The sequence below is a fragment of the Pongo abelii genome, chromosome X (assembly GCF_028885655.2).
Source record: "Pongo abelii isolate AG06213 chromosome X, NHGRI_mPonAbe1-v2.0_pri, whole genome shotgun sequence".
In the NCBI taxonomy this organism is placed as follows: Eukaryota; Metazoa; Chordata; class Mammalia; order Primates; family Hominidae; genus Pongo; species Pongo abelii.
Genome location: NC_072008.2, coordinates 161,758,171 through 161,784,525, shown reverse-complemented (window position 1 = coordinate 161,784,525; position 26,355 = coordinate 161,758,171). Strand labels below are relative to the sequence as shown.

The following is a 26,355-nucleotide window of genomic DNA, read 5'->3' as shown; positions in this document are numbered from 1 at the left end:
AAATATAAGAAAAAGTCTTATGTAAACATAAACTGTTCTTTACTTACAATAGAGAAAAAGTTTTAAAAACAACCCACAAATTTCATGCTAAGTGAAGAAAGCAGGATTAAGACAAAATCATTTCAGCTATGTTTTCAAAAAACCTATGCACAGAAAAAGAAACAGAATACACAGAAATATCAAAGGGGACTGCAAATAGAACATCTTGTTTTCCTGTTGTCTAAATTTTCTTAACTGAACATCCATTTTATAATGAAAAGCAGTTCAATTTAAGTTGCATTTCTAACACATTTCTCAGCATCAAGTTCTGTAGTCAATCTTTTGCCCATATCCTCTCCTAGTACGCTATACTAATATTAAACTTCAAAATATGTCAAATCAGGATGGTTATGTTATTCTGAAAATGTAAACCACTCTAACAGAAATTATCTGGCAGAGGTAAGACTTAAATATGTTTCATTTAATTAACAGAGCCTAACACAGTTCCTGACACATAATGGGTGCTTTTAAATATCTGTTAAATAATTACCTTAATTTTTGGCCTGTAATTCATATCTCGAAAGAGTTTTTTTTCTTCATAGTCTTTGTAATTACGTAAAAATCCATATTTATACTTTCAAAGACAAAATGAAGATCTTCAGAGCAAACCATTCCTGTTCTAACATTAACAGGAACATTTCATACCAATATATACTTACCATAACAAAGTTTGGGGAAAATGAGCACATACAATATCTCAAGATGTTTACAAACCTCAAATTCTAAAATATGAGAATTTAAAATTACGAAAGAAAAATTCAATCAAGGAAATTTTGTTAGCTTTTCAATGAACTTCTCAATTGTTTGCAGATCTGTATTCCTTCCACAGGGATTTTATGGTGTTTCTAGAAATATAAGTTGTTCTTGGAACATGCTAGTATATGTACAAGTAAACTTTACAAATATGTAAAAAGACCCATGTTAACTTTAAAAAGGTGTTATTGTCTGAATCTTTGTGTCACCCCAAAATTGTTATGTTAAAATCTTAACCCCCAAGGTGATGGTATTAGGAGGTGGGGCCTTTGGGAGGTAAGTAGGTCATAAGGGCAGAGCTCTCATGATGAGAATAGTGCCATATTAAAGAGGCCCAAAGGAGCTCCTTGCCCCTTCTGCCATGTGAGGGCACAGTGAAAAGGTGCCGTTTACGAACCAGGACACAGCCCTTACCAGACACCAAATCTGCCAGCACCTTGATCTTGGACTTCCCAGCCTCTAGAACTGGGAGAGATAAATTTCTGCTGCTTATAAGCCCCCTGCTCTGTGGTATTCTGTTATAGCAGCCCAAACATAGTAAGACAAAGAGTAACATGAAAAAAGTACTCTGCCATAGTTTTAGCATCACTGTTTTAATTTCATGAAATACAAGTACAAAACATTGTATAAGTATACTTTTTACTACACGGAGATGAACTAATACATTTATGTTTTTATCGGAATCTGTATCACCCAGCACTGGTCAATGTACTAGTAGCTTTCCACAGGGATTTTTTTTACTATTCCTATAAGGTTTTATCATGAATAAAAAAGCTCACAACTCTTTTCAGTCATTGCAGATTTACATTTATCTTAATACTCCTGTTCAAAATGCTCTGGAGAACTGTTAAGAACTACAAAATCACCTTAGGCAGAGTTTTGAATGAGTAATTTTATTTCACGTTGGCCAAGATCTCCCTTATGTTGGCATTGCAAAGACACTGCACTTATCTGAGGTTAGAAAAAATGTTGTCTTAATAGCCCTCTTAATGTGTAGCAAGGCAAATTACCATTTCCTAAAATGTCCAGAATATCATAGTAGTTAGTTATTTGTTAAGCAGTAAGTCATGAAACCCCACTTGTAGAAGACAATAGCAACAGAGGACCACTAAGTCCTAAATATACCAAAGAAAAACAAGTTTACAAATATTCAAACCATCTGTCTTCTCTACCTCTAAAATGGTTTAACCACATCAAGTGAGAGTAACATCAGCCAATTAGAAAGGGAAAAAGTAAACTGTGCTAGCGTCCGGCATTCAGTTTCCATAGCATGTCTCACAGTTTTCGGCCATTTCAGCTAAGAGTTTTCTTATGACAGGCGAAAATAATGATTAAAATACCATTAGCTTTGCTGAGAAATGTGAAAAAAAAAATCACAATGTCAAAAATATTTGAAACTAATTTTGTTTTCATAAATAAATAAAATGGTGTTTGTCTTTTCTTAAAATTCTTGCTGTTAAAACATTCAAAGTTATGTCAACCTGTAAGGATAAAAGGGTATTTAAGATAACATGTTTGGAAAACTGAACCACATTTTTAATTGCCAGCATTATGCTTTGTTCTTGGTAGAGTCATCCTTGTTTCTTCTTTTTACATCCCAATTATAAACCCTGGCCATATCTGCAAGAATTGTCAAAGAAAATGCAAATGCAATTCTAAAGATAATGCATGCAATGACTAAGTATTCACTCCACTCACACAATGAATCAAAGACACAGAAATGAAACATATACAAATACTGGTAACAAATAGTATTGTAAGACATCCTGCTATAATGTCAATTGCTAGGAAAATACTATAATTAAACTCTATCAAAACTAAGGACTCAAATCAATTGTTAACCCATTGTTTACTATGGTATTAGTCAACTGTCAACTAGTCAACTATGATATATTTAACAAATATGTACTAGACATTCTCGATAGTTTTAAAGAGAGTCCCTCATCCAAGAAATCTGAAAGATCACTCAACCCATATCCTGCCAGGTAATATTTATATTATTACAATTATCAATAATTTTATCTCTTACCCTCCCTTTGGCTTAACGAGTTTATTAAGCATCTACTGTGTTTCTGACTAGGCACTGTACAAAGCCCTGAATAAGACAGGTGAAGTCCTTTTCCTCGTGGAGCTTAGACTCCAGTAGAATAGTCAATGTAACAGAGACTGTCCACCCTAGCTCCCTCACTTGTCTGCACACCTTCCTTTCCTACCTTTTGCAGTACTAGCAATAACAAATGGCATTTAATTAAGCTTGTAGGACTCATCTTAGAGGATTTCCTCACTTTTGGCTCCTGTACCCATCTAAGTCACTGGATCCTGTTTTTTTCTCACACGTTTAATATCTTTTCCTTTCCACAAGCACCACCCATCCTAGGCCTTCGTCATCTCGCAGCTGGATGAAGTTTCCACACTACCCGTCAGATGATGATGATCACTGCACTAGGCCCCAACAGGCCTGCCTTCCCTCAGCCAACCATAAACAACTGCCACATGCTGCACACTGGAAAAGAAGAGAAAGTGCAGCTCCTACATTTGAAGAGCTCACGGTATGGCAAGGTAAAACTAAGCAGTATGTGTTAAGCAAGCACACAAGAAACACTCTGAGGATCAGAAAATGTTCAGGAATGCTCTGATGTCTGAACTGAGATATTTAGGGTAAAAGGGTAAAAAAAGAGCATATCCTGTAAATATGGGAAAGTCATTCCAGTTAGGAGGAACAAAGTGTAGAAATGCAAAGGGTGTGGCACAATTGGGGAGTGTGTACAATAACTGATTGGGGTTATCTGGAACCTGGAATGCACTGGAGAAAGACAAGAAGAGGTCAGTGGCATGAGGTGAGACAAGCTGGGGGCACTTCACAAGAGTGCCTATATGTATATCTTATAAGTAACAAGGAACCTTTGAAATATTGTAACCAGAGGAATAAAAATGAGTGACCTAGTAAATTCATACTAGAGATAGTGGGAAGGACGGATGGAATGAGAGGAACCTAAAAAGATACTGAGTGCAGGTTTTGGAGTCCCAGAACGAGAACAGTAATGGGCAGAGATTTATGAGGGAAATTTGATGTGAATCTGGTGATTGATTTATTATTGGTAGTGAGGAAGAGAGAAGTGTGAAAGGTGACTCCCGTGATTTTGTCTTGAGTGACTGTGACAGGAAGTAGGAGGAAAAGACAGGCCAGAGAAGAAAGGCAAAGAGCTTGCCTTCCCCCTTGACCAGAATACCCCACTCCCACCTCTTCTCTCTGCTGATCTTTAAATCCTACGCTGCCTTTAAAAAAGCAGCCTAACTTTTATCTTCTCAACAAAGATGACATGATAGTATATCTAGAAAACCCCACTGTCTCAGCCCAAAATCTCCTTAAGCTGATAAGCAACTTCAGCAAAGTCTCAGGATACAAAATCAATGTGCAAAAATCACAAGCATTCTTATACATCAATAACAGACAAACAGAGAGCCAAATCATGAGTGAACTCCCATTCACAATTGCTTCAAAGAGAATAAAATACCTAGGAATCCAACTTACAAGGGATGTGAAAGACCTCTTCAAGGAGAACTACAAACCACTGCTCAAGGAAATAAAAGAGGATACAAACAAATGGAAGAACATTCCATGCTCATGGGTAGGAAGAATCAATATCATGAAAATGGCCATCCTTCCCAAGGTAATTTACAGACTCAATGCCATCCCCATCAAGCTACCAATGACTTTCTTCACAGAATTGGAAAAAACTACTTTAAAGTTCATATGGAACCAAAAAAGAGCCCGCATCGCCAAGTCAATCCTAAGCCAAAAGAACAAAGCTGGAGGCATCACGCTACCTGACTTCAAACTATACTACAAGGCTACAGTAACCAAAACAGCATGGTACTGGTACCAAAACAGAGATATAGATCAATGGAACAGAACAGAGCCATCAGAAATAATGCCACATATCTACAACCATCTGATCTTTGACAAACCTGAGAAAAACAAGAAATGGGGAAAGGATTCCCTATTTAATAAATGGTGCTGGGAAAACTGGCTAGCCGTATGTAGAAAGCTGAAACTGGATCCCTTCCTTACACCTTATACAAAAATCAATTCAAGATGGATTAAAGACTTAAATGTTAGACCTAAAACCTTAAAAACCCTAGAAGAAAACCTAGGCAATACCATTCAGGACATAGGCATGGGCAAGGACTTCATGTCTAAAACACCAAAAGCAATGGCAACAAAAGCCAAAATTGACAAATGGGATCTAATTAAACTAAAGAGCTTCTGCACAGCAAAGGAAACTACCATCAGAGTGAACAGGCAACCTACAAAATGGGAGAAAATTTTCGCAACCTACTCATCTGACAAAGGGCTAATATCCAGAATCTACAATGAACTCCAACAAATTTACAAGAAAAAAACAAACAACCCCATCAAAAAGTGGGCAAAGGACATGAACAGACACTTCTCAAAAGAAGACATTTATGCAGCCAAAAAACACATGAAAAAATGCTCATCATCACTGGCCATCAGAGAAATGCAAATCAAAACCACAATGAGATACCATCTCACACCAGTTAGAATGGCAATCATTAAAAAGTCAGGAAACAACAGGTGCTGGAGAGGATGTGGAGAAATAGGAACACTTTTACACTGTTGGTGGGACTGTAAACTAGTTCAACCCTTGTGGAAGACAGTGTGGCGATTCCTCAGGGATCTAGAACCAGAAATACCATTTGACCCAGCCATCCCATTACTGGGTATATACCCAAAGGACTATAAATCATGCTGCTATAAAGACACATGCACACGTATGTTTATTGCCGCATTATTCACAATAGCAAAGACTTGGAACCAACCCAAATGTCCAACAATGATAGACTGGATTAAGAAAATGTGGCACATATACACCATGGAATACTATGCAGCCATAAAAAATGATGAGTTCATATCCTTTGTAGGGACATGGATGAAATTGGAAATCATCATTCTCAGTAAACTATCGCAAGAACAAAAAACCAAACACCGCATATTCTCACTCATAGGTGGGAATTGAACAATGAGAACACATGGACACAGGAAGGGGAACATCACACTTCGGGGACTGTTGTGGGTTGGGGGGAGGGGGGAGGGATAGCATTGGGAGATATACCTAATGCTAGATGATGAGTTGGTGGGTGCAGCGCACCAGCATGGCACATGTATACATATGTAACTTACCTGCACATTGGGCACATGTACCATAAAACCTAAAGTATAATAATAATAATAATAATAATAATAATAATAATAATAAAAGAAAAAAAAAATCATTAAACTGTAAACCTAAAAAAAACAAAAAAAAAACAAAGCCTTCTTTGACCTAACTCCAGCCTACATCTATCTTTCCCAAAGTTTAAATTGCCTTGGTGTTGCATATGTTAACTTACTTATAGTTTGCTATGAATTATCATTCAGCTGTTTTACATGTACAGTTCTAACAGAGAAAGGCACTGCCACTCTTTTCTAAAATTGATTTTCATGCCCCATATGGCTTAGCACAGTTGCAGGAACATAGGAGACCCTTAACAAATGCTTGTGAAATTAAACTATTTAACCAGTTATAAAGTTGTCTTCGGAAAATATTTGGAAGAAAAATACTTATTCACCTATGTGAATCTGCTGTTTCCGCATCACACTTCAAAATCACTAATCTATCTACAAACTTATTTAAGTACTAGTTCCAAATATCTTATTTATTATCTTATAAAATCTATAACCTTTATGTTAGCCTAATAAGGAAATTCTTCCCACTAAAGCAATGTAAGAAAGAATGTGGGAGGTTTTTTGCATTCTAATTTTTTTTTAGTTCTAGGGTACATGTGCAGGATGTGCAGGTTTGTTACAAAGGTAAATGTGTGCTGTGGCGGTTTGCTGCACCTATCAACCCATCACCTAGGTATTAAGCCCAGCATGCATCAGCTATTTTTCCTAATGCTCTCCCTCTGCCCATGAAAGAATGTTTTTTTAAAAAAATCTTTCTCCTTTTTTCCCTTGCTTTTTGTTTTAAGAAAGGATACTGACTTCTGTGGTAGTAAATTGATCTCGAAGAAAGTCAAGGTCTTCCTCAAGGGAATCAAGATTCTTTGTGGCAGTCGATAAATTCTTTTCCAACAATGCCTGAGCTTCATCAATATCATATTCAAGCATTACATTAGCCTGAAGAGAGAAAGTCATGACAATTACTCAATATTTACACAGAGCTTTATAGGTTAGAGTAAGTGTGGGCAAACTACAGCCCTCAGGTCAAATCCAGCTTGCTGCCTTTTGTTTTAAGTTAGGTTTCACTGGAGCCCAGCTATTCTCTACTCAGGCTTTCATACCACAAAACTGAGTGGTTGAGACAGAGACCATGTGATCTACAAAACCAAAAATATTTACTATTTGACCTTTTACAGAAAGTTTGCTGACCCTTTGGTTAAAGAATATATTTACATACATTGTATCATCTAATCTTCAACCCTGCTGAGGCCAAAGTTATCTTCTTCACAGTTAAAGAAATGAACGCTCAGGTTTCCTTGGCTGGCATAGCTAGTGGGTAAATGGGAGAATCAGGATAAGAAACCAGTATGTTTAGATACAAAATCCTATCTTTCTACTACCTCCATCGTGAAACTAAATAGTGTTGTTTGTATCAATTTAAATAAATTCTGAGCTTGAGATATGATACTAATTTAAAATTTTTCAAAGACATTTATTATCATCTATATTTGACCAGGTAAAAAAGACAGCTAGCTTTTACTTGTCCCTTCCTACTACTTCTGACAGATGTTAGGGATTAAGACAAGGTAATGTGTCTGTCATTCTGAAGATATACTGTTACTGTCAATATTCAGGGATGCATGTACCCTGGAATTGGGAAGTCATACATTTTACAGCTTTGAACTCCCCCTATCACCTGACTTACCACTGGCATTTCCTAAACCACTTTCCTCATCTCACAAATGCAATTTTAAAATTACTCAAAGGATTGTTGTAAGGATTAAACAAGACAACATGAAAGTATTTGGCACAAAGTAAATGCCAAATAAATAATTATTGACTGAATAATCCAATCCATAATTAGAAAACTGTATTAAAATTCAGATAGGACAAAAATATTCAACATAAGCAAAGACTGAACATAAGTATAACAAGAATCCACAAAGAAAAAAAACCAAAGCAGGGGACCACAAAAATTTCTAAATCCTTCATTTCAACAAAATGTTTCTGAAATGTGACGCATGCACATACTACACACACACACACACACACACACACACACACACACGCACACACACTGGGTGAAATGACACGCAAAATGAAACGAAAGGGTACGTTGTATACCTGGGGGAAATTGACCTAAAAGTCCTTTGAGCATCCAGGCAAAAAGAACACATCACTCATAAAAGAAAGAAATCAGTTTGCCATCACACTTTTTGACAGTGATGCTTTACAACAAAAGAAAATGGGGCACTGTATAAGATGCTCAAGGAAATAAAATGTGAGTTTAAGATATTATATCCAGCAAAACTGAATTTCAAGTACAAAGGCCACAGACAAGTTGTCAGCAACATGAGATAACTCAGGGAATATCATTCCCATAAATCTTAAGGCAATCAATCTACTTATCAGACGAATGAGTAATATACAATCAAAATGACTGGGGGGACATCAACATAAAGACTATGATGTGCATTCAATATTTACATGAAGAACAAGGATAAATGAAAGACGAGAGAGAGAGAAAGAGAGAGAGCAAACAGTATATAATGGCTCTGTGCTCCAACAATGTGGGAACAATCTTATAAAGAATGGGTAAGGACAGGAAAAACATATGCAAAAATGTCAGTGGTAACAGTGTTGGGTGGTGTTATTCTAAGAATGCTTTGCGTGTGAATAGTAATGTTGTCTAGCTTAATTCTATCACCCTTGGTATTTCTGAAAACCAGGATTCTTGATATAGAAGAAACAGGGGGGCCAGGCGTGGTGGCTCACACCTGTAATCCCAGCACTTGGCAGGCTGAGATGAGTGGATCACTTGAGGTCAGGAATTCAAGGCCAGCCTGGCCAACATGGCGAAACCCCGTCTCTACTAAAAATACAAAAATTAGCTGGGCGTGGTGGCGCATGCCTGTAATCCCAGCTACTCAGGAGGCTGAGGGAGGAGAATCGCTTCAACCCAGGAGGCGGAAGTTGCAGTGACCCAAGATCATGTCACTGTGCTCCAGCCTGGGTGACAGAGCAAGACTCCATCTCAAACAAAAAAAAAAACAGAGGAACAACTAAAGTGAAAACTCTGTTGTCCTGAATTTGAATTGGAGATAACAGTATGAAATCATGAGGTACACAGATACTAACCTGCACCTTTGTACACAAGTTTATGCAGGTTAGCTATATCCTACTGGTTCTATTTCTCTGGTTGAACCCTGACAACAGATTCGTTCACTTACACTTTGCTTTATGCAGTTTTCTGATTTTTCTGTTTATATTTAATATTATATACATATAGAAAAGTATCCATATCATAAATATATAGCTTGATGTATTTTCACAAACTTAACACACTCATGGAACCAGCATCCAGATCAAGGACAGGTTATCACCAACACCCCAAAGCTTCCTTGTGAACACTTTCAGTTACCACCAGCACCCCCATCCCAAAGGTAACCATTAACCTGACTTAGAGCATAGTTTTGCCTGTATTACAACTTTACGTAAACAGAATGACACAGTATATGTGCTCTTCTGTGACTGACTTCTATAGTAGGCAAGAATTATGGCTCCCATAACAGCTGTCTCATTCTAATCTCTGGAATCTGTGACTCTGATGAGATATTTACATCATTTGTCAGAGCTGACCTTAATATACAGACTGCCTAGGTAGGCCTAATCTAGTTATACGAGCCTTTAAGAGCAGAGAACTTTTTCTGGCTGGCAGCAGAATGAGAAGTTTGAAAGATCTAAAGTGTAAGAAAGACTAGTCATATCACTGCTTTGAAAACAGAAAGGACCATGAGCCAAGGATTGCAGGTGGCCTCTAGAAGCTGAGACTGACTCCTGGACGACAGGCAGCAAGGAAACAGGGACCTCAACCACAGAGAACCGGATTTTGCCAACAACATGAATAAGGCTGAAATCTAATTCTCCCCCAGAGCTTCTAGTAAGGAGTACAGCCGTGTTGACAATTTAATTCTGGCTTTGTGGGACCCTGAACAGAGGACCCAGCCAAGCCCATCTGGATTTCTGACCTATACAGCTAGGAGATAATGGATATTGTTTTAAGCCTCTGAGTTTGTGGTAATTTGCCATGCAGTTTCTTTCACTCAACCTTGTTTGTGAAAATCACCCTTGCAGTGCTGGCATGTTCTGTACTGTATAGTATTCCACAGTCTGAACACATCATGATTTACTCATCCATTCGACTGTGATGAACATTTGGGTTGTTTCCAGGTTTTGGTTACTACAGAGTTATATGAACATTCTTATACCTTTCTTTTAGTTAATATTTATACATTTCTTATATACAGCAAGAGGCAGAAAGAGATAGAGACAGGCATGGAACTGCTATGGCGTAGGCAATGCATATGTTCTGCTTTAACAGATACTGCCAGTTTCCCCAGTGGCTATGTCCATTTACACCTTCACCAACAGTAAATCAGTGTTCTCACTATTCCATGTCCTACCATCACTTAGTATCACCCTACCATTCCGGTGGGTACACAGTGAGATCATATTGTGCTTTTAATTTGCATTTCCCTGTTTATTAATGAAGTGGGACAACTTTTCATATGTTTACTGGCCATTGGGAGGCCCTCTTTTTGGAAGTCACTCACCCATTATCCTGAGGAGTTGCTTATCTTTCCATGTTATCCTTAACAAAAAAGTTTTCTAAAAAATTTAAGTATATAAATATTAGGAAAAAGAAAATGTTTGCAGATTTGGTGAAAGGAGTATATTGTTAAGATACAATTATAAATATCTGATAAAGTCGATTACATTAAAATTTAAAACTTCTAAGAGGTACCACAAAAGACAAGTGACAGATGAGAAAAAGTATCTGCAATATTAAGAGAAGACTCTTCATCCGAAATACATAATATGTAAAGAAGACCTAAATGTCTATCAAAAAAAAAAAAAAGAATCCAACAGAAAAATGGAGCAACAACATAATCAGGAAGGCAAACAGAAGAGGAAATACAAATGAGCATTTTGTCATACAAAAACCTATAAGATGATACTATTTTCACCTATAAAACTAGCAAAAATCTAAAAATGTGGGTGAGACTGTTAATAAAAGGGTATTTTTATATACCGTTGGAGAAAATGAAAATTGGTAGTCTTTTCTGGAGAGCAATTTGATAGTATCCATCAGCATGCTAAATGTGCATACTCTTGGACACAATTCCATTTCAAAGCAGCATATAAAAATATGCCTTTGTATACAAGTCTATATGTGCAAAAATATTTACTACAGCACCGGTCACTGTACAAGAAATTTTAAAACAAGCTAAACACCCCTTGACTTGGGAATATTATCACATAGCCCTACCACAGAATAGTAAGCCAATAAAACCAAGGAGGCAAACTCTGTGTCTACTCACAAATACCCAAGACATCTGTGCTGAACAATATACAATATATATCCCATTTTTGTAAAAACAATTAACAAAATTCCCAATATTTAGGTACATACAGATGTACAGACATGATTAAAAGTGGGTGCATCTGGGGATGGAGCAGTAGCCTGCTGCTTTCTATCTGCTCTTTGAACCATTAGCATGTATGAACTCTGATGAAAAACCAAAAAAATGTCATTCACCCAAGAAAAATTTTTACTGAGCACTTATTATGTGTCAGGGAACTGGTAAATACACCAATCAATAACATATCAGGGAGTGCTAAGTACTTTGAAGGAAAACAATACAAGATAAACAGTACAAGTGAAACCAAGAAATGCTGACAGACAAGTCATAGCAGGTCCCTGGGGGAGCTAACAATTGGAACTGAGAACTCAAAGGATTGAGTGTGAAGAACACAGAAGTAGAAATGTGGGGCCACACTGGCAGGTTCCAGGAACAGTTAGGGGGCCACCATGGCTACAGCAGAGTGAGCAAAAGAATCAGCACAAATGAGTGCTGAGAGGGAGTAGGGCTATCTTGTGGAAAGGACACCTCTGTATTCCACCCTTGGTGACGGGGAAACCACTGGGGTCTTGAGCAGAAAAGTGGAATGATCTGACATGTTTTAAAAGCATTACTCTGGCAGCTTAAGCAGAAGAAAGAGCTAGAATAAAGGTTCTGAGGCAGGGCCATTCCCAGCATGCTCTAAGTCTGGCAAGAAGTCCAAGTGTGGCCAAGCAAGGAAGTAAGAGAAGAACAGAGAGACTGGACACGGTGGCTCATACCTGTAATCCCAGCACTTTGGGAGGCCAAGGTGGGCAGATCACCTGAGGCCAGGAGTTCGAGATCAACCTGGCCAAAATGGCAAAACCCCGTCTCTACCAAAAAATTTAGCTGGGCATGGTGGCACATGCCTGTGATCCCAGCTACTCAGGAAGCTGAGGCACAAGAATCGCTTGAGCCCAGGAGACAGAGGTTGCAGTGAGCTGAGATCACAACACTGTACTCCAGCCTGGGCAACAGAGTGAGACTCTGTCTCAAAAAAAAAAAAAAAAAGAGAGAGAGAGAAGTAACAGAGAGTACCAGGATGTATAGGAACTTGTCAGCCACTCAAAGAACTTGGACTTTTCCTCGGAATGTGATAAGAAACCATTCAAAGATTTTGGGCAGAATAATGGAATGACCTGATGGAGATTTCAAAGGATTAATCTGACCACTGTGCTGGAAAGGCTTTAGGAATTCCAGCAAGGGCAGAAGCAAGACAGTGAATTAGGGTATTATTATGGGTTAAAGAGTGTCCCCCAAAAAGATACATTTAAGTTTTAACCCCTTATACTAGTGAATGTGACCTTACGTGGAAGTAAGGTATTATGGATTGAATTCTGTCTCCCCAACAAAAAATAAGTTGGACTCCTAACCCCCAGTAGCTCAGAATGTGACTTTATTTGGAGATAGGGTCTTTCAAAAAGAGAAATTTGGACACATGCATGCACACATGTGAAGATGAAGGCGGAGATCACAGTGATGCTTCTACACATCAACATGCCAAAGACTGTCCGTGAACACCAAAGCTAAGAGAGAAGGCTAGAACAGATTTTCCCTCACAGCTCTCAGAAGGAATCGACCCTGATTCTGGGGCTCATCACAGACTTCTGGCCTCCAGAACTGTGAGACAGTCCATTTCAGTTGTTAAAGCCACCCAGTTTGTGGTAATTTTATTATGGCATCCCTAAAAACTAATACAGACATTATTCCCACAGTCCTGGCAAGAGACAAAGGTGGCCTGGACCATGGTAATAGCAGTAAGGAAGTGAGAGACAGTTGGCTTCTCGATCTATTCAGAAGAAGGAATCAGTGGGGTTTGCTGAAGGACTGGTTGAGAGATATAAAATAAAGAAGAGTCAAAGAAGACTCAAAGATTTTTGTTCTGAGCAACCAGGCAAAAGATTCTGCCATTTACTGAGATGGAGAAGACTGTGGGAAGTGCCAGTCTATGAGTGGTGAAATGAGGATTTAAACATTCAAGAGGAATGAAAGAAGAAAAACATGAAAAGAGGAAGAAGAGCTCGGCAAAGAAAACGAAGAGAAAGAGAAACAGAAGAACAGTTATGAAAGACAGAGTAAAAGCAACAAAACAGAATAACTACAAGGGAAAACACAAAGTCATGGGGAAGCAGCCAGAGGAAATCACACAGAATGAAACACATCAAATAACTGAAAACAGAGAACATGATAGGTACTGAAAACAGATAAAGGAGATCGAACATATGCATATTTATTATTCCCAAAAGATAATAAAAGAAATGGGGCAAAAGTCACATTCAAGTACACAACAGAAATTATCTTTCCTGAAATAAAGTAACACTTGAATTTGTGAATCAAAAGGTCATGCAATTTCTACAAAAAAAACTGAATACAGAAAATCAGTCAATCCTTAGACACTCAGGTGTAGTTGCTATGCTTCAAAGTTATTTTTTAAAAAGCCTTAGTGATAAATACTGAATCCTTCCTTTTAAATACAGAACTAAGTGTAGGAATTATGATTGTAGAGTGAAATACAAATGTTGTACAAACTTTGAGCAAACCTCCTTGGGCTAATCTAGAGTGCCTCTCCAGAGTGATCCTACAGGACAGCAGCTAGGGGAAATCCTCCCAGTAGGACAGCTGGTAGAAGTACACTCGGCTTGCTACTTTGTATGAGAATTCGCCTGAGGTAACAAGATCCATGGACAGGTAGCTGGATAGTCAGAGGACTGAGAAGAGCAAGATAGGTAAATCACAGACAAGCTCAATGAAATCATCTAAAACTGAAATACATGGTTTTAAAAACTAAACTCTAACCTCAAACTTTTTGCAATGCTCTTTTTCCCCTTAAATTTAGAGGGATCTTTCTAGAATTATTAAACTCTTCTGGGAAGAAGCATTTATCTAAAGTTCAGCAGTACCTTCTATTTTACTTCTATTACTCTTCCTCCATTATATTTAAGAGAGATAAAGCATTAACTGGAAGAGAAGCAGGGTTTGTTTGATCAGTTTTATCTTGATTGGGAGAGACTTCAGTATGTTTTTACTGCAATCTTCATCACACTTCTGATTCTAGTCAGTTTCTAATATGAACCACTTGAACTCTGTCCCTTTGTCCCTTCCACAATCAAAAGGAGATGAACACTTTACACATCTCAAGCAATACTACTAAAATACTAGCAAATACTAGCAAAACCAGTGTGTTTGCTACAGAAACCAGTGTGTTTGCTACAGAAAACACACTGGTTTACAAATATATCAGCTGTGGCTCTAAAATTTACTCACCCCCAACCACAGACACACTTTATCGGTAGGAGGAACTGAAGCTTTGCAATACAGGTTATCTGCCAGCAAGAATCTGGTCTCCATTGAGTTTGTGGACTCCTTCAAAACAAAAAAAAATGACAGTACCATAAACAGGCCAGTTTGATACCAAGGTTATAAAGGAGAGATTGCACAGTTGAACCTAGGACATTTAAAACAGTACCATCATGCAGGCTAAGTGTAGTGGTAAAAAGAAATGAATGCTAGACCCAGGTGGCTGGGTATGGACTCTGGCTCAGCTACTCACTAGCTGTACAGATCTGGCATCTCACTTAACTTCTGTATCTCAAGTTCTTCATCTGTAAAATGAGGATTATAACAGTCCCTACACCTATGAAGTCAGTAGTAAGCACTGAGTATACACATACACACACACACACACACACACCTCCGAATGCCTGACATACAGAGAAAGCATTATTATAAGAATTAGCCATTCTCCTATTATTTCATTGGTGCTTCATGCCCAATCAATCAGTTGCTGAAGTCTTACAAAGTTCACCACATATTAAAATGTACTAGAAATATTCTACCAGTCAAGCAAAATCATAAGCATACACACAATCTTTTAAATACAATATGCTTATGAGATTTAATCTTTACAACCTGCTTTTATTTAATGAACACTGGATTAAGACTTAGAAGACTCTCAAATTTAGTTCTGCCAGTAACTAACTACATAGACAATGGTCAAGTATAACCTCTCCATAACCATTTCCTCAACTATGAAATGAGAACCTGAAACAGATGATCTCTAAGATTCTTTCCAGCTCTATAAATCTTGGACTAACTCCTTATTCGTAGGGAGAAAGACAACAACAAAGAAAAAACCCTAGATGCTGCTAGCACAGAATAAGACATTTTCTTTGTACACCTAAAACAATTTCAAATTGCATTTAAGTTTCACAAGCACTAAAGATAAGCAAAGTAATCCAAGTGTGGGCCCTAGATTAAACTTGACTTTTGGGGGAAGGCCACAAAGCCACATTTGCTACAGAAGCACATCATAACATTAGTGTATGTGCTTAAGAAGGCAGACTGGATTGCACAGCACAGATCAAATATCAGTGACCAAAGAGTCAAAGAAGACGAGTTTCTACTGACATATCCTAGTTTGCTCATATTTACAAACAAAAATGCACTTACTTTTTTCTTCTGCATGTATTTTAGAATTTCCAAAGTCTGTTTAATTTCAGGAATCTGACCTTTTAGCCTGTGAACAAGAAAAAGACTAACTTAGTATTTTGCAGGCAAAAATAAACAACAGGACATGGTCTTACCAACTTTGCATTTTCTACTAATGTGTTCTTGAGGACTATTTATAGATATAAAATACTTAAGATATTTTTAGATATGAGATAAAATATTTAAGATATAAATATTTATAAAAATAAAATATTTAATGAAATATTTACCTAAAGAAAATATATTTAGTAAAATATTCATAAAATATTTAAAGTATAAATACTTAATAAAAATATTTAAGATATACTAGCGAATGTTTATGGAATGCCTATTCCATGAAGACAAAGCTCTGTTCTATTATGTCAAATACCCATTGTTATTTAACATTTCTAGAGCAGACTATATTCCACAGAGGTGATTCATAGGTTCTGCATTTGATTAGAATGAAATTTTAAATAGATTAATTTTAAAAATAACATGGATTCAAAAGTTACATTCTAAAATAGAAGACACCAATCCCCTATCCAGTGATACACATAGCTACTCCTGGTGTGTGTATTCGGTATACACACATGTACATCACAGTCAGCTAAATGCCAGGCAAAGCACAGTGACACCTTCTCAGTATGTGCACTTGTCACACTGTGAAAAATGTACAGAATCATCTGAATGCCAAACACACCACATTATGATACAGTATAATTTAGTGATTCTTTTAAGCTTTGGGTATTTCTTCCTTAACTTTTATGTTGATAAATGCTCTTCTTTTCAAATGAGGTAACAATCGTTCTTAAAATTATAAATGGATCACTGATTTAAACACAAGAAATTTAAAAAAACAATGATGGACATGATACAACTGATCCGACTTAATGGATAAGTTATATGATAGCTACTAGCAAAATGCTAGTAAGTGACTCCCAAATGCAATCAACCTCACTGACAAGAACATAAGAGAAAAACATAGTATGCTAAAAACATTCAATCAATTAAAGAGAGAAAACAATGACACCTTTTTTGTCACTGGGGTTTAGCTCTTTATGGTAATTAGATGCATGTGTTTTGCATGGAGATACATGCAAAACAGTTCTAGGGTCTCTGTCAAATGTAATTTCTAGCAAAACAGACTAAGGATATAAAAACAAAGCTCTGGTTCTTAAGAGGTAAATTTACTAAATATTATTAGAGACCAAAATGTAAACAAAATTTAAATACAACAATGAAAATGAACTTATTGCATCACATAAAAGAAGTCACTCCATGTGTGCAGGAGGTTGGCAGGGCAAATTTACTACACCCTGTGCTACTGACCTGGCAAGAAATGTGTTAAATGAGCCTGCTGCTTAAGAAAAAAAAATAGTGTCATCATTTGATAATATAGTCCGGTGAATAATCTAGAAACACCTAGCATTCATTTTTTCACTACAATTCAATCTGGATGCCATAGATTGCTCAAGTTTGCTTATTTTTGTATGATATGTTCATATAGGTAAACACCAGAAAGATGTTATACATTTGTAAAATATGTGATACACATACAACATAAGGAGTACGTTCAGATCAAGATTTTTTAGTCATGTAAATGACTTTTAAGATGCATTCTGTATATATAAATATTATATGTAATATGCTATAAAGCATATTAATGAATCAATCAGATGCAGCCCTAGCTAACTTAGGAACCAGACCACCAATGACATTGCACATGCTCAAGCAATACACTCCTCCCTATCCTGCTTCACCTGAAGAGAAAGTAGCTTGGCTGGGCACAGTGAATCACGCCTGTAATCCCAGCACTTTGGGAGGCCGAAGCAGGTGCATCACCTGAAGCCAGGAGTTCGAGACCAGCCTGGCCAGCATGGTGAAACTCAGTCTCCACTAAAAAAAATACAAAAAAATTAGCTGGGCATGGTGGTGCATGCTTGTAATCCCAGGTACTTGGGAAGCTGAGGCGGGAGGATCCCTTGAATCCAGGAGGTGGAGGTTGCAGTGAGCCGAGGTAGCGCCACTGCACTCCAGCTTGGGTGCCAGAACGAGACTCCATCTCAAAAACAAAAAAATAAATAAAAACAAAAGAGAAAGTAGTTTGCCTAAACTGTGTGTTTACAGTCCTGTTTTTTCTTTTTCAGTTAGTTTCACCCTATTTGTGTGTATCCCTAAACAAAATATTCTTTAACATTGGTGGTTTTTGACCTTAATTCAAATGGTCTCATGCTGTATGCATTTTTCTGGGGTTTGTTTTTTTATTATTATTATTTTATTTTTTTGAGATGGAGTTTCGCTCTTGTTGCCCAGGCTGGAGTGCAATGGCGTGATCTCGGCTCACCACAACCTCCGCCTTCTGGGTTCAAGTGATTCTCCTGCCTCAGCTTCCCGAGTAGCTGGGATTACAAGCACGTGCCACCACGCCTGGCTGATTTTGTATTTTTAGTAGAGATGGGGTTTCTCCATGTTGATCAGGCTGGTCTCGAACTCCCGACCTCAGGTGATCTGCCCGCCTCTGCCTCCCAAAGTGCTGGGATTACAGGCCTGAGCCACCGCGCCCGGCTGGGGTTTGTGTTTTAAACTCAATCAAGATCCTAAGATTTGTTCATTCATTTTCACTGCTGTGTACTATTCCATTACAAATATAACAAACACAACTTCTTTATCTACTCTTCTGTCAAAGGGCACTTCTGCCAGCTCCAGGTCATTGTTATTGTAACAACAATGGAAACCTCCAGGTCCTAGGAGGGGCTAAAGTTGTGAAAGGGGAGACAGCAGCTTAGAAGGAAAGTGAATCAAGCCTTCAAAAGAGGGATAAAACTAAAAGAAAATGTTCTAGCTGTGTTCCTTTTCTCCCTCTGAACTGCCCCCAGGGAGTCACATTACCTACCTCATCACTGCTACAGGGCAGAAAAATGAAAGAATCGGCTACTGGCAGGGGGAGGGCCAAGTTGGGAATCTGAGAATTACAAGTACTAGTCTCCAGCAGCCCACCTCTCCCGCCCTTTCCCTCCTGTGATGATAATGAAGACAGCAGAAATGGAAAGAATCCCCCAGAGGTGGAATTACCTGGTTGGGGAGAAGTATGTGTCTGATGGCTATGCCCTTAGACTGGGATACCAGCAGCATTCCTCCCACCCCTATCCACCAGGAGTGACTTAAATTACCCCCACCTCCACATACATTACTGGCCAAAGTAGCTGATATCCCTGAGGGAATCTAAGCTGACAGGGAAAAGACATTATAATTTGATCATTATAATAAATAAAGACAATAAATTCAACAACCTCTACCATATGAAACAAAATTAACAAATACCAAAAGATAAAACTATACATTAAATACTTAAAGATACCACAAAGAGAAAAGAAAGGATATTGGTAATATGAAGAAGAACCAACCAGAACTACCAGGTATAAAAATCGTAACAGCTGAAACAAAGAACTCATGGCTATCCATCTAATTGCCAAAAGATAAATGACAAAGACAGAAAAAAGGGAAATAATATAAAGAAATGGAAGGCAGAATTAGAAGTGTCAACATCTGTAAACAGGAATCCCAGAAAGAAAGAGGAAAAAAAATTAACAGATGATAAAAAAAGAAAAAGTGATAATCACAAAATTTCCAATTAAAGAAAGATAAAAGATCTCAGATTCAAGTGTCGAAAAAGAGATTAACACATGAAATACTAAGGAACTTTTACACAGCTTGAAGGTAAAGTTAAATGACAGGCTGCAAGATTTACAACATATATAAAGAAAAAGGCTAGCATCTAAACTACATAGAGCCATCTGCTGCAAAACAACTAGATCATGACACAAAAATAGTTCTGTTGCATAGCTGACATCATAGGGGTGAGAGAAATTCCAGAAAAATAAAAAGAGAAAAGTAGCCCTCCAACTACTTGGGAGGCTGAGGTAGAAGAACTGCTTGAACTCAGGAGGTCAAGGCTGCAGTGAGCTGTGATCACACCACCGCACTCTGGCCTGGGCAACAGAGAGAAAGCCTGTCTCAAAAAAATGACCAACCCACTATTAAAATAGGTAAAACTTAAGAAAATTTTCCTAACTCACTATCTCCAACTCTACCATTCTCTTTTAAAACACTACACAAACACTGTTCTCATCCAGAACACCAACGTTCACTGATGTTTCCTAAGTGCTTCGAATTTTTACCCCTTCTCCCCACATTTAGGCCTGGACCATATGTTAAGCTAGAGTGAGTATCCTGCTATATACCACAGTTGTAGAGTTAGCAATATAACTTTTTTCTTTTTTTTTGTTTTTGTCTATCATTAATTTACTAGTTAGAAGAGCAATGTAAGTTTGATACACAAATTTCCCCTCTCCCAGGACTTGGTCCTGAGGCCCATTTTCTCTTCCTTTTTTTTTTTTCTTTCTTGAGACAGGGTATCATCACTCTGTTGCCCAGGCTGGAGTGCAGTAGCACACTCACAGCTGACCGCAGCCTCAACCTCTCTGGCTTAAGCAATACTCTCACCTCAGCTTCCCTAGTAGCTGGAACTACAGGCATGAACCACCATACCTAGCTGATTTTTGTAGATATAGGGTTTTGCCACGTTGCCCACACTGGTCTTGAACTCCTGGGCTCAAGCGATCCGCCCACCTCGGCCTCCCAAAGTGCTGGGATTACAGGCATGAACCACTGCACCCCGCCCCAAGGCACATTTTCTTCTCTATCTGTAACCTCCCTGTAGGTGATCTCAAATCCAATGGCTTTATTTTTCTTTTTCAAATAAACTTTTACTATCACAAAAGCAGTACATGTACATTGTAAAAAATTAAGAAAACAGATAAGCAAAAACAAGAAAAATGCCATATTCTAACTACCCAGAGATTACCACTGTTAATATGCCTTTAGTGTGGATTTCTCCAGATATTCCTGTGCATATATACATTTTTTTCCAAAATGAGAGCACACTGTTCTTAATGTTTTCTATCTTGCTTCTGTCCATTAACACTCTCCATCTTTCCATGTCAATGACTTTTCATCTCATCTAATACTCAGTACATAATTCAACTCTGTACAACTGTCACCAAAATCAAATGAGAAAATATATCTACAAACTTCTGTACCTTTGCATAAATGGTGCCTTATGCCCAGACTACCCCTTCCTCACTTTAGTCTGCCTCCAAACTCACAACTAATCTTTGAAATTCTACACAGCTATCTGTTCCTCTTAGAAGCTTCCTCTGAACCTCCTTGGCCCCTCCAGGTTAATGAGGTGCTTTGGTACAAAGTAATGAGTTACCATCCCCCTGTACCTCTACTGTTCTACTTTGTGTGCTAATTTTATTTATATACCTATAATTTCCCCCAAATTGTGTCCCTGGTTTTTTGTGTGGTTTGTTTGCTTTTTAGACTGGGTCTCGCACTTTTGCCGAGGCTGGAGTGCAGGGGCATGATCACATCTCACTGCAGCCTCAACGTCCTGGGTTCAGGCGATCCTCCCACCTCAGCCTCTAGAGTAGCTGTAACCACAGGTCCATGCCACCATACTCAGCTAATTATTACTATTATTATTTTTGAGATGGAGTCTCACTCTGTCGCCCAGGCTGGAGTGCAGTGGCACAATCTCGGCTCACTACAACCTCCACCTCCCGGGCTCAAGCAATTCTCCCGACTCAGCCTCCCGAGTAGCTGGGATTACAAGCGCGTGTCGCCACGTCTGGCTAATTTATTTGTATTTTAGTAGAGACGGGGTTTCACCATGTTGCCCGGGGTGGTTTCAAACTCCTGAGCTCAGGCAATCCGCCCACCTCAGCCTCCCAAAGTGCTGGGATTACAGATGCGAGCCACCGGGCCCGGCCTAATTATTTTTTAATTATTTGTAGAGACGGGGTCTCCCTATGTTGCCCAGGCTAGTCTTGAACTCCTGGACTGAAGTGATCCTCCCACCTCAGCCTCCCAAAGTGCTGGAATTACAGGTTTGAGCCACCATGCCCAGTCCTGTGTCCTTGCTGAAAGCAGATACTGGATGTTATTTCACCCAAAACAGTATGTGGTATCTAGCTGGCATTCCATAAATACTTATCTTACAGAAGAATGCTGGCACATACACAAAACAGAGATCTATAAATATTTATTACAGTGAATTGACTTTATAAGCTATATAAAATAATGTAGGGAAATAAAGAGTTGAGAGTAAGGATACCGTTTTTCCTATGCCTATTAGTTACGAAATCTTGGGATTTCATAACTAATTAAGTCTTATGCCCAGACTCTGTGGGTCTCTAATCTCACTGGCAAAATTAGAAGGATGAACTAGACATATAAGACGTTATGATTTTGAAAGCTTTGGAATACAGTCTTTAACAACCATTCTATTATGTTTTCAAAACCACATTTAGACTAGCAATACCAAGTGTTGGCAAGGATATGGAACAACTGGAACTCTTGTACATTGCTGGTGGGAATTTCATATGGTTCAGCCACCTTGGAGGACTGAAAACTTGAAATCTGAATATTTTATTATATGTAAATTATATCTCAATTTTTTAAAAGTTCAAGCCATATAAGATTTTCAAAACTTAGAAATTTTTACACTTACCTTCTTTTCTTTTGAGCAAGGTTGAGTTCCATAAACTTATACTTCTGGTACTGTTCATCCAGCTTCTTTAATACTGTATCTGCAGTCTCATTCCCAGGCTGTTTCATGAAGGAATCTACATCTTCCTTTAATATCAAAAATAATACTTTACAAATTTTAGAATTCATGCCACTCAGATTTTTTGACTGCTTTGTTTTTAAAACATAAAAGAAAAAAAGCTTTGTTTTTCTCCAAAGGTTTGTTTTTAACTAAAAGTACAGGTTAAGCACCCTTATCTAAAATGCTTGGGACCAGAATTGTTTTGGATGTTAGATTTTTTTTTTTTTTTTTTGGATTTTGGAATATTTACATTATACCAGTTGAACATCCCCAATCCAAAAATCCAAAGTCCAAAATGCTCCAATGAGCATTTCCTTTGAGCATTATATTGGTGTTGAAAAAGTTTTGGATTTTAGAGTATTCTGGATTTCAGATTTTCAGATTTAGGATGCTCAACCTGTAGTTATAAAAAGTTAGAGACGATTTCAGACAGTACATATATATTATATAGCTAATTTATTCTTTCACTTTCCTCTTCATTTTTTATTCAAAAATAGGAAAGGAAGAATGACCTTGCCCACCACTTTATGCATTTCCCATGTATCCCTAGTAGTAAATATGAAAATACTAACAATCAAATACATTGCCTATTCATGCATCCTATTCACAAAATGATTTTACAGGTTGTATGTCAAGATTATCAATTTTATTACTTATTTTTAATTCAACAAGTTTTACCACAGAAATCATACTAAATATGGTTACTGGGTTCCCAAGGCAATCCACAAATGCTTCCTTCAGTATCAAATAACTGAAACAAAGTAAACCTAAAAAGCAAACAGAATAATCTTTTGTAACAGTAATAACTGATCAAAAGAAAAGCAGTAAAACTGATGTTAAAATATTTTTTATACCACATGCTGATCCTTGAAGAAAAGCTAGTTAATTAGATAAGGATCAGAAACAAGACGAAAATATATGAAACTTAAAAGAGATGCTACAAGAGCCGTCTAGTAATTTACAGAACTCTAGTTCTTTATTATAAGTAACTTCAATTATCTTATAGCTTCTAAGATCTTCACATCATTATTCTTATCCGTATTTACTAGCTACCAGAGAATATCTTAGCTGAAACAAGGAAGAAAAAGGAAGAGAAACACAGCAAGGGAGTGAACTATGAAGCCATCAAACTAGACAGTAAAGGAAATTGAAAAGGTGAGGCTGAGAGATAATGGCTGAGTTCTGTATGTTAAAGAGAGATGCCATCTTCCTAGAAGGGTCACTGCAGGGAAGAGAAAGAAGTGTAAGTTTCTGGCACATGATACATGTTATTAGGTGCTGGAGTTTAGCAAGAATTAACTACACCAGCATAGGCTGTGGTTAAGAGACAGGAGATGCCTGGTTTGAATCCCGGCTTCGCCACTCATTAGATGAGTTGACCTTAGGGAAGTTATTTAACCTCTCTTTGCCTCAATTTCCTCATCATCTGTACAAGTACCTTTTCGTCACCAGGGATTAAATGAGTTAGCTTATGTGAAACGCTTGTAAGAGTACGTGACACCTATCTATAGCATAATGTGCCATAAGGACACAAAGTGCCAGGGATTTTGTTTTGGGGTAGAGGTCAGAGAAAACTACAGGGAGATGATATCTGAACTAGATGTGGAAAGATGAAGAGGTCATGAAATGGACAAGGGTAAACCACAATTCAAGCAGAGAAAGAAAACAAATTACTGCCTCAGTGGGGTTGGGGAATGGACTGGGTCTGACTTCTAACCACTATGGTATATTGCTTCCTATCATCATGAACATTAATACCTATTCGACACCTACTACAATGCAATATTGCAAGCATGTTCTCTGTTTCCTATAACAACTCTCTAAGTATTGTCATCCCTATTTCAGTTAAACAAACTCAGGCTCAAAGTGGTAAAATAATATGCTTAAGGTTAAGCAGCAACTGGGAAGCAGAGCCAGGATTCAAACCCTGGTCTATTTAGAAGCCAATAATCTTTCTACAATACCATGTCACTTCATTTATTAATTGTTTGGAAACAGAAACAGTTATATAAAATTTGGGTTGCTTATTACATTATGTTGGTAGAAATTTTAACGTCTAGAAAAAAATAACCACGACATTGTAGGGAAAAAGCATTTCAAGACATTATAAAGTCCTCAGATAAAGTGTCTCCTCCCGAGTTAGATTTCTGACGCCATCTCTAGCTGAGCACTATGAATGTAACATTTAAGGCACTATGGAAATTCAATTAGACACTTAGTTTGAGCTCATAGTATGTGTCAGGCACTATGCTATGACCAGGAGAAGTGGGGCGATTCATGAGAACTACCTCACCTCCTCCCAGTAGCAGAGCATGAGGGGTAAGCTGCCGGTCTGGACCTCCACGGATTGCCCAAGTTCAAATCCTGGATACCTCACTTACATCCTGTGTGGCCTGGGGCAAGTTACTCAAGGGCCCCGTACCTCAGTTTTATCATCTAAAAAACGGGCATAACAGTAGCTACCACCTCGAGTTTTGTAAAATCATTAAGAAAGTGCCTGGCACTCAACAAATTTTATTCCTTGTTATGATTAGATAATAGATCAATGTAGAGAAATAAATGACACAGCTCATAAAAACACAAAATAATAACCAATTACGAAATTCAATCAGCAAATGCAAATATACAATATCAAGTGTGGTATAAATAAATGAGTCTTTAGAAGGATATAAGACGTGGTTAGTAAAAAAGGCAGAGGTAAGGTAAGGTACAAACCAAAAGATTGAGAAACTTCCATGAAGATTTTATAGTAGCTAAGTGGGGACAGACAGATGACCTGGACTGGAGGGCCAGTCAGATGTGTTCTCTCATAAGTCAAACAGTTTTCAACTACTATTTCTAAATTAAATAAATAAAATAAAATTTTTAAAAAGCCACCCAGAACAGGCAGCGCCCTCCAGAACGGCCTGTGGAGCGACCCGATCCCCTCTAGGACACTAGCGAACCTGGGACCTAGTGCCATCACGAGGGTTCAGCCTCCTCTCTCAACAATTCATTCTCCACTAAGTTATTAGAATGATGTAGTTAAAACGAAAGGCCTTCTGATGACAGCCCGTTGCCTACTGGAAAAACCTCAATTCCTTAGCAAGACACAGAAGGACTTTACACTCCCAACCTATCATCCTACTTTCCCATCGGTCTCTTCTTCCATTTCTCCCGAGGCAACATTCCCGAGACAGACAATGATATTCCCCGTTTTCACATCTTAGCACTGGCTGTTCTGCCTATTCATTGTACTGTCTCTCCAGCATCCATGCTGAGTCGAGAGCTCCTCACCACCTCCCCTTTTCCAACCAGCAGGGGGACGAAAACCGGCGGCAGCCCAGAGGTCCCTCAGGCCGCCCTGCCCTGCCACCCGCCGCCCCTCGCCCCTCGCCCCTCGCCCCTCGCCCCTCGCCCCTCGCCCCGGCCCCGCACCCTGTTCTCTTCTACGGCCTTCTCGAGCTACGTTTCTTCCGGGCGGGACCCCAGCAGAGCTCAATCTGTCCAGGTGCGAGGGGTGAGAACAGACCGAGCGCCCCCTCCCTGAACACTTAGCTCAGCTCCTTCCAACAGTCGAGGCCTGGGTGGGAGCCGGGAAGAAAGGGGCAGTCCAAGGCCTCAAGCCAAGATGCCAGGGAACAGCGTGCCTCTTACCACAAACACGGCCTCAGGAATCCCCAGGTGGAGCCGCCGCCCATTCCCTGTGGCCATTTCTCCTTTGCCACAACTGTCCTTAACGGCCGCCATCTTGGGGATGCGAGCGCGCGACT

At 38.5% G+C, this 26,355-nt stretch overlaps 1 protein-coding gene across 1 annotated transcript; it reads right to left on the bottom strand.

The window, feature by feature from the left end:
* Positions 1-1,368: 1,368 nt before the first annotated feature.
* On the bottom strand, positions 1,369-26,355 carry VBP1 (VHL binding protein 1). The gene is given in 6 exon segments (NM_001135547.1): positions 1,369-2,412; positions 6,835-6,973; positions 14,725-14,823; positions 15,910-15,976; positions 22,505-22,629; positions 26,240-26,355. Coding segments are annotated over 6 exon segments (594 nt in total). The 5' UTR covers positions 26,333-26,355; the 3' UTR covers positions 1,369-2,341.